The sequence below is a fragment of the Leuciscus leuciscus genome, assembly GCF_965113295.1.
Source record: "Leuciscus leuciscus genome assembly, chromosome: 24".
In the NCBI taxonomy this organism is placed as follows: domain Eukaryota; kingdom Metazoa; phylum Chordata; class Actinopteri; order Cypriniformes; family Leuciscidae; genus Leuciscus; species Leuciscus leuciscus.
In genome coordinates this window covers 27971088-27980220 of record NC_138723.1, presented here as the reverse complement: position 1 = coordinate 27980220, position 9133 = coordinate 27971088, and the positions used below count along the sequence as shown (strand labels likewise).

The 9133-nt window shown below is 36.8% G+C and overlaps 2 protein-coding genes across 3 annotated transcripts; both read left to right on the top strand.

Moving 5' to 3' along the window:
* Nucleotides 1-165: 165 nt before the first annotated feature.
* On the top strand, nt 166-3342 carry denr (density-regulated protein). Of its 2 annotated transcripts, none has more exons than XM_082158094.1 (8): nt 166-220; nt 1069-1179; nt 1271-1290; nt 1447-1531; nt 1911-2030; nt 2613-2729; nt 2813-2952; nt 3041-3342. In XM_082158094.1, the coding sequence occupies exons 2-8, from the start codon at nt 1080-1082 to the stop codon at nt 3083-3085; spliced, it is 627 nt and encodes a 208-aa protein (XP_082014220.1). In that variant the 5' UTR covers nt 166-220; nt 1069-1079; the 3' UTR covers nt 3086-3342. The 2 variants fall into 2 exon arrangements, with proteins under 2 accessions (XP_082014220.1, XP_082014219.1); XM_082158093.1 differs by having other exon boundaries at nt 177-335.
* Nucleotides 3343-5112: 1770 nt separating this feature from the next.
* LOC309489334 (hydroxycarboxylic acid receptor 2-like) lies at nt 5113-6471 on the top strand. The gene has a single exon (XM_082158084.1). The coding sequence runs from the start codon at nt 5531-5533 to the stop codon at nt 6461-6463; it is 933 nt and encodes a 310-aa protein (XP_082014210.1). The 5' UTR covers nt 5113-5530; the 3' UTR covers nt 6464-6471.
* Nucleotides 6472-9133: the final 2662 nt, after the last annotated feature.

Below are 9133 nucleotides of genomic sequence, written 5' to 3'. Positions count from 1 at the left end.
AAAGATTCGTTCAAAAATAGCTTTATGCGTTTTAATTTGATGAAATGACATAAAATGGCTTATCTAAACATATCTTTCTTAAATAAAAATTATTAATTCACGATTAACCTAAAATACGCCCCCACGACGTATGTACGTAATACGGCATAGGCGCAAACGCAGTTGTTGCTCTGCCTCAGACAGGCGTTGTCAGGACCCAAACCCAAATCAGACAGAGAAGGTGTGCTGAGCAACAGTGAAACTCTTTCACCCGTTAAAGAACAACAACTATAGTTAATGTAATAATGATCAAGGTGTTACTCAAAAGCAAGTTAAACTGAGATTATACCGAAGGGGTATGTATGAGTTTGAGCGCGTGGCTGCTGTAGGAGAGCTGTGATTAGCAGTGGTGGCTAATGAATGGGAGCTCAGTGGTGGAGATGGATGATCATTGTGCGGAGGCTTCATGGTTTAAGTCACTGTCAGTGGCTCTGAAAGATGTTTGAATGCGTATGAGAGTGTAATGCGAAGAAGCGTTGATCAGAGCCATTGCATCTGGTTTTAGTGTGTTGGTTAGTGTCTCTAAAGCACCACTAGGGTGTTGCTGGTACTTGACATATAATATGTTTACATGCGCTTAAATGCATGCTTTTATGATCCAAAATAGAATGTTTTGAGAGTTTATTGAATTTGAATCAATTATAACGATTTTCCCCAAGGTTTGTTTAATAGTGCACATGTGGAAGGTCTTTCTGCTGTCAAATGGGCCTTATGTAATTAGATGAAGAGATATGCACATCTTTGGTTATGTACCTTTACTTTCAACCCAAAAACGTATGCCTGATGTGTAGTTAGTTAAATCTGTTAGAAATTAAGTATAATCATCTTCAGACGGACCACATTTCTTTATGCACGTCATGAAGGCACCATATTGTTGGTTTTGGCAGTGTTGCAATTTTTATTTAGCAAACTTAACAGTTTCCTCAAGCTGCATAATAGCTTAGAGTTTAAGCTATCATGCATCAGTTAGCCACCGTGCATCAGCTCGAATTATGAGTGTAAAATAACCCTTCTGTATGGTTTGTGTAGATTCATGTAATATGGCTACTACTGAAAATGCAGAGTCAGGTTTACCAGAAAATAAAGGGGATCGGGCCGACCCAGATGCAAAATACCCACTGAAAGTTCTCTACTGTGGAGGTGAGCAAATACATGAGTTTTGCACTGCTTTGAAAATGCTCATTTCTAAATTAAATGTTATTATATAATTTCTGTCCTCTTTTACTTGCAGTTTGTTCCCTGCCAGTAGAGGTGAGTACATGCATAACATTAAAAACATCTTTTTTATTACTTGTTTCTTGACCTATGGTGGTGGTTGTTTCTTAGAATTATTCAGTGAAAGCTTCATATGGTATGAGTATGATGGTATTAAGTGAATTAATAAAATGTTTCTCTTTGCTCTGCTAGTACTGTGAGTACATGCCTGAGCCAGCCAAATGCAAACAGTGGCTTGAGAAGAACTTTCCTGATGTGTTTGCTAAACTGACTCTTGGTAAGTCAACTTTCTTTCACAGCAACTTTCATTTAGGCCCGGTTTCACAGACAGGGCTTAGATTAAGCCTTCGTTCAATTGAGACATTTAAGTAGCTTTTATAAATGTGCCTAGAAATAAGCATTACTGATGTGCATCTTGAGACAAAACAATGGCACTGACATATTTTAAGATATATCAGTGCAAGTTGCTTTCAGCTAAAACAGCTCAAACATGCATTTTAGTCTGGGACTACGCTAAAGCCTTGTGTGTGAAACCAGGGGTACAAGTCACAAAAAAACGGGGGGGTGGGGGTGATATTTGGTCAGCACCCTTATGACATCCACTGTTGAATCAGATTGCCAGTATTTTGCTAACCAAATCCACTGCTGTTGTACAGGTACAGCACTCAAACAGGAAACAAGAGGAGGAGGAGGAGGCGGAGGAGGTGGCGGTGGTGGTGGAGGAGGAGAAGTGCCCCCTGCAGGAGAGGAAGAGGAGAAGAAGAAACAGAAGAGAGGTTAAACATTTCATTTTATATTTAGACATCTATAAACATAAGCTTTTGCATGTGCTCACGAATGGTGCTCCCAAGTGTGAATCTGCATAATTTGTCCATTGGCATATTGCACACATCCAAAACGTTCCTGAATCTCTTAACTGTCCAATTAAAACATTTATTTAAAAAATGTTTTAAGGGTATTTTGGTTTTATGTCATTGGTTATTGATATTATCTTCAATACCAGGCCACTTTAATTTTTATGTCAATATTAATTCAAGCATATCTCAGTATTATTTTAGTATTATTTATATACTATTATAGTATTTATTGATATTTTGAATACTTTTATATTTATATTTTCATATTAAGTTTGTCATTTTGCCATTTTTATTATTTTTTTATTTCAATTTTAACATTTAAACTTCATTCAAATTTCAGTTAGTTGCCAATGCAACATTTCTCATTTTTAATTTAAGTTTTAAATCTAATATTTATTTATTTTGTTTAATTTCAGCTTGATTTGAATTACTGAAAATTACAGATTTTTTTCTCTCTCTCTAGCTATTAAAGTCTTTCTTATTTTGTTGTTCCCTTTGCAGGTGGAAGAGGTCAAATCAAACAGAAAAAGAAGACCGTCCCTCAAAAAATCACGATAGCAAAAATCCCTAGAGCTAAAAAGAAATATGTCACGAGGGTGTGTGGAATGGCCACTTTCGGTAAGGCTGTGATTGTACTAATAAGTATTAAATGTCATGTGTTTGTACCGTGCGGTAACTTGTTATTCTGTGGTCCACATCAGACATCGACCTTAAGGAGGCTCAGAGGTTTTTTGCTCAGAAATTCTCCTGTGGTGCCTCAGTGACAGCAGAAGACGAAATCATCATTCAGGGAGACTTTACAGATGACATCATCGACGTCATCCAGGAAAAGTGGCCTGAGGTGAGCAAACATCCCAGATCCCAGTGGTCAATCCGACCAGATGAACCATTATCAAAGCTTTTCTTGACATGTTCTCTAACCCCGACAGGTGGATGACGACAGCATCGACGATCTTGGAGAGGTCAAAAAGTGAAGCCCCATATGCACTTTTACTGAAACTGATGCGACGTGACACAGCAAACCTGGCCAAATGTACACATTGACATAAAGCCCTTTTATATCTATTTTATTTACTGTATAGAATTTCCATGGACTTGGCTTCATCCTTGGGGTTTTTCAGTTCTTGATAGCAGCTTTGTCACTTGGTTGCCAAATGTCTGGAAAGATGTGACTTAAAGCATTTCACACATGCAAACAATAGACTAATAAATTTCGGTCTCATTCGACACACTTCTGCTGTGTATTGTTTCTTTTATTGCTGAATCCAGTGCAACACTGCAGCCCAGTGGTTTTCAATCCTGGTCCTGGGGACCCACAGCTCTGCACAGTTTGTATGTCTCCCTCATTTTAACACACCTGATTCAGATCATCAGTTCGTTAGGAAAGAGCTCTATGAACTGAACTGGGTGTGACAGATAAAGGAGACATATAAAATGTGCAGAGCTGTGGGTCGCCTTTAGTTTGATTTAGATATCCATTTTAAAAGTATATTCATTACATGTTCGCAAAAAAATAATTTACTTACCTTCATAGTTCTGAAACCGTAAGACTTTATTTCATCTGCAAAATACAAAAGGAGATCATTTAACGAATATCTAGTAGGGTGAATTCAATACAATGAGAATACACAATTGTGACTTACTTTATGGTTTCATTAAGCGCACAAAAGTGTCAGCAAAATATCCATGCGGCTAAATGATCATTTTCCTAGTGCTCCAGTCAGTTTTGGTGAAAACCAACCTGATGTTTAAGCCATAGCACAAAAACAAGCAAAAATCACAGCGGCTGCATTTCTCTCCTTTGCTTCGGTCCACACTCCAGTCCAGTAGGTGGTGGAAATCCATTTATGTTTGCCAACCTGCCATTTAAAATTTCAGAAATGCCACACATTTATTTCTACAAAAATATATCTGTTCAGAAGTAACAATGCATGCTGAATCATCCTAACATGCACATATAACTCTTACACTCCTCCAATGGCACTAGTCCACAGCGGTGTACAGTAAGCAGCTCAAAGACCCCCCGCTGATTAGATTCATCCCTACAACTCCTGCTCAGTCTGACGGACTCTCAAATCCTCTGGTACCAATTTAATCACAATGTCCTCCATGGGGAGCAGGTCCTTCAGCGCAACAGCCCCTAGATGCTGGAACTCTCTCCCCCTGCATCTTCATGCCTTCCCACCTTCACAACTTAGCAGAAAACATTTGTTTACTTGGTGTTATTTAAATGTTCTGACTGAAATTTTGCCTCGTTTTGTCGTGCTTATTTTCTTTGGTATCTGTGTGATCTATTTTCTCTTTTTATTTCTGTTCTAGTTGTTTCTGTACTTGGGTTTGTTAAAGTCCATATATAATTATTATTAAATTATTAAGTGAGTAATTAAACCAGATATGAGAGATCTGTTGGCGTATAAAAAAATACACTGGAGATTTCTGGATGCATACCGAACTATTTTGTCCTGCTTTGGCCCATTAAAAAAATTCAGATTTGAACAAAATATATATTTTGCATGAATAAAAATGTTTTTTTGCACTGACATTTTTATAACAATAATGTCAATAATGGCCCTAACAAATTTCAGTAGAATATTGTAATGCGAAAAAATTGTTTCATTACTGTAATATGGGAAGATTTTTTTTAAAATAAATGCTCAGATTATATTTCGCCCCAAAATCAAAAGAGCTATATTTATTGGCAATAATGTCAGTAATGGCCCTTACAAATTTCAATAGCATACTGTAATATATACAAATATATATATACAACTTATAAAAAATATTAAATTTATAAAGAACAATTGTGTACATCATAATAGTATTTGTACTTCAATATCTGCTTATTTAAAAAAATGTTTTTTTTTTTATTAAATATGTGCTTAATTGTCATTATAGTATCTATAACTTTATTTAATGACTTATATTGTCATTAAATAGTCACAAAAGCTTACTAATCATATTTTTTTTATTAAAACATTTATATAAAATTTTTGGATTGAAATATAACCTGGACATTTTTTGTGAGATTTATCCAAACACTAACATCAGGAGCCAAACCTGCGAAACCATGTTCAACAAAAACAAAAAGTTCTTTGTTAATTGTATTGTTCAGTTTTTCATTGTATGCCCAAGTGTAAAGTATAACTACTCATAATCATTTTAATGGTGCTTTTGGAGAGTCCCAAGTTGTAGAGCGATGTGATTATTAAATTCATAAGAGGCACGAATTCCTCTCGAGACCATTTACCCATCACACCTGGGTTTTTTGTTGTCCTTGTGCATGCTTACAGCTACACCATTTGCATGAGAGCAAACATCTCAAGAACAAGTCTCATGGGAATCATTGCCGTATGAGACGAAACGGTAAAAAGATCTGAAGTTCTCTGACTTTTGTCTAGTTTCACAGCAGCATCATAATCATGAACAACTCCTCAATGTGCTGCACTTATGAAACACCCATGCTGGACCAATTCCTTCCCCCTGTAATGTTCACGGAATTCATATTGGGGCTTATGGGGAATGTCCTCGCCCTCTCGATGTTCTTCTTCCACAAGGACACCTGGAAGCCCAATTCTATTTATCTAGCCCATCTAGCTCTGGCGGACTCATTGGTCCTTTTCTGCCTTCCTTTCAGGGCCGACTACTACCGCAGGGGCAAGGACTGGGTCTACGGAGACGCTTTCTGCCGTATTTTGCTGTTTCTTCTGGCCGCCAACAGAGCCGGTGGTATTTTCTTCCTCACTGCTGTCGCTGTTGACCGATACCTGAAGATCGTCCACCCTCTCAATCGCATCAACCGCATGGGTCTGCGCTACGCCCTATGGGTCTCTGTTGGCCTGTGGGGTCTCATCATAGCCATGACTGCCTATCTGTTAACAGACAAACATTTCTACTATCTAAACAACCACACGCAGTGCGAGAGCTTCAACATCTGCTTTGGGAATAACTCACGGTTCACCTGGCACAATGTGTTCTACGTTATCCAGTTCTTCGTGCCCACGGCCATTGTAATCTTCTGCACAACCTGCATCACATGGCAGTTGAAGAGTAAGACAGTGGACACAAAGGGCAAAATCAAAAGAGCAGTGCAGTTTATCTTAGCAGTGGCTGTGGTTTTCGTTATATGTTTCTTCCCAAGCAACATCTCGCGTATCGCCATGTACGTCCTGAAGCTCTGGTATAACGAGTGCCACTATTTCAGTGAGGCAAATGATGCGTTCAAAACCACTGTGTGCTTTACCTACTTCAACAGCGTGCTCAATCCCATCGTCTATTACTTTTCAAGCCCTGCGTTCAGCGGATCCTTTAGGAGAATCTTCATGAAACTTCTAGGAAGGAAAATTAAGGATTAATTATAGTTCTTTGACAATATTCAGGTAGACACTGGCCCTGTCCCAAATCCTAAGCTCTCACAGTTCCTCATAAGGTGCATTCAAAGGGGGCACTGGTGAGCATGTTACTGAAGCCTAAAATGACAAATTGGACACTGTAGTCTAATGGACTTAGACACTCGCATGCAAACACAAAAAAAGTGAACATAAAGGGTGTCATTTGGGACAGGGCCACTATGTATAAAGTGGGATATATATTCATTTAAATGTAAATGATACCTGACAATATATATTCGTTCAACACATCTATGTGAGACAACCTTCAAAAAATGTAACACATTATATATTATATTTTTAAACAGCTGTTTAAAAACATTTATTAATGAGTTATTTCTAAACATTTATTACATATTTGTCACTGTCTGTTTGGAAAACTGACTTGTTACTAATTATTCAATGCATCATAAATATGATTATAATTTTGTGTTGCCTTTTCATTGCAGTACACATATTTATTTGTAATAATGACCTTATGACTAACTTAAGACACTTTCTACTGCATACAGGCAAAATACATCAATAAAGCATTTATTAAATATCTTCAACTGTCCTCTTAGTTTTCCTGTGTGATCCTTTTATTGGACAACACTTAATTTTATTAGCATCGGCTTAGAGCTGTTGTTCAGTTTGAGCTATAATTTCACACACATATTCTGAACAAATTTACTGCTTGCATTTCTGATCTCTGTGTTTTAAATGGCCTGCTTTTATGGATTTTAGGGGGGAAACAGTAAATACATTTTCTTATTATTAAATGATGAACCAGTCTGAATTCAATTAGGCGCTCATGCTCTTTAGACAAATATTTAACAAAATTGCAAAGAAATAGTTGAACGAACAAATATTTGCAGACATTAAATGACTGTTTATGTTGTACTATCTTTGAAAGACTGGCTTTGATAAAATTTCAGACACTTTTCTGATCTCATGAAGAACAAATTTGTGTCCTACACCCATGATGTGTATATATAATCCATGCAGATTTTGTAATCAGTGTGAATTTATCTATGTCTTACCACTAAAATCCAGAAGAGGGAGTGTCACAGACAGATTTTGAGCTTTGAAATGATGAGAGAAGGTGAATCCTTCAGGGTAATCATGCCATTATGAATATATGTAACAGAATAGAGAAAGAGTTTCAGGGGAAAACTGAGAAGTGAACAAAATTATAACAAATGTAATCACATGAAATATAGAGAATAAAATCCTGATTGCAAACCTTGGTATCAGTATTAAATCTTTCTGTTCCTCTCCTCTGAGCCTGCATTTTTAAGATATTTTGGATGATGATCGATCTAATTTCATTGGAGAAATTCACATAATTTGTGTTGCGTGTATGGCCCTTATTACTTAAAAGAACTATTTGAGCTGTAGTGACTTATGGCAAATTTAGCAAATAAAAAAATTAAAAAAACATTTATTTGGTCTAAAGAAAATATGTCCGCATAGTATTTTTTCCGTTAATTTTCCCATCGGTATTTCAAAAAAGTTTAAGTTAAAACATTATAAGCCTTGAACCAAGCCAACCAGCTACGAAGTAAATCATAAGATTACAAACTTTGATTTGAAGCAAAAACGTATTTGAAAATCGGATAAAAACACAAAGGTACAAGACCGTGTACTTAAAAACTACAATCCCATGAAGCTTTGCGAACAGCATAATTGAATTAACACTGATGAAGAAATATAGAACTACTGTTTTGAAATGTACAAAGTGTATTGCAAAATATGCATATATATACAGTTGCTGTGTGCAAATCACATTATGAAATAAATGTTTATCTCCAAAACACGTTGGCCACAATTGTTGGCACCCCTATAATTTTATACGAGTAAAATATCTCTGAAGTATATTCCCATTAATATTGACCTTTTTTTAGCACACCAGGGTGACTAGGAATATGAAATTGTCTAGCTATGACTTCTTGTTTCACATGAGTTTAAATATGAGGAAACACAAAGGCCAAATTCCCTTAATCATCCATCACAATGAGTAAAACCAAAGAATATAGTTCTGATGTTCATCAAAAGATTGTTGAGCATCACAAAATAGAAAGTGGCTGTAAGAAAATAGCTAAAGAATTGAAAATCCCCATTTTGACTATCAGGGAAGGAGGAGGAAAGATTGAGTGGCCAAAGACTCTCCAACGATCACAGATGGAGAATTGCAGAGATTACTTGAGTCTTGGGGGTCAGAAAGCCTAACCCTAAACCTCAAACAACCCCTACATCACCACATGTTGTTTAGGAGGGTTTCAAGAAAAATCCTCCTCGCTCCTCCAAAAATAAACTCCAGCATATTCAGTTGTCAGACATGACTGGAACCTCAAAAGGGACCGGATTCTATGGTCAGATGAAACAAAAAAGTGCTTTTTGGCAGCAAATCCACCAGATGTGTTTGGTGCAAACAGGGATAAAAAGTACCCCATGCCTACGGTTAAATATACTGCTGGATCTTATATGTTGTGGGCCTTTTTTTTTGCTGGAGGTCCTGGACATCTTGTTCCGATATACATGGTATTATGGATTCTAGCAAATACCAACAGATAAAAACTCAAAACCTGTCTGCCTCTGCTAGAAATCTTATAATGGGCCGTGGTTGGATCTTCCATCAGGACAAAGGTCCAAAAC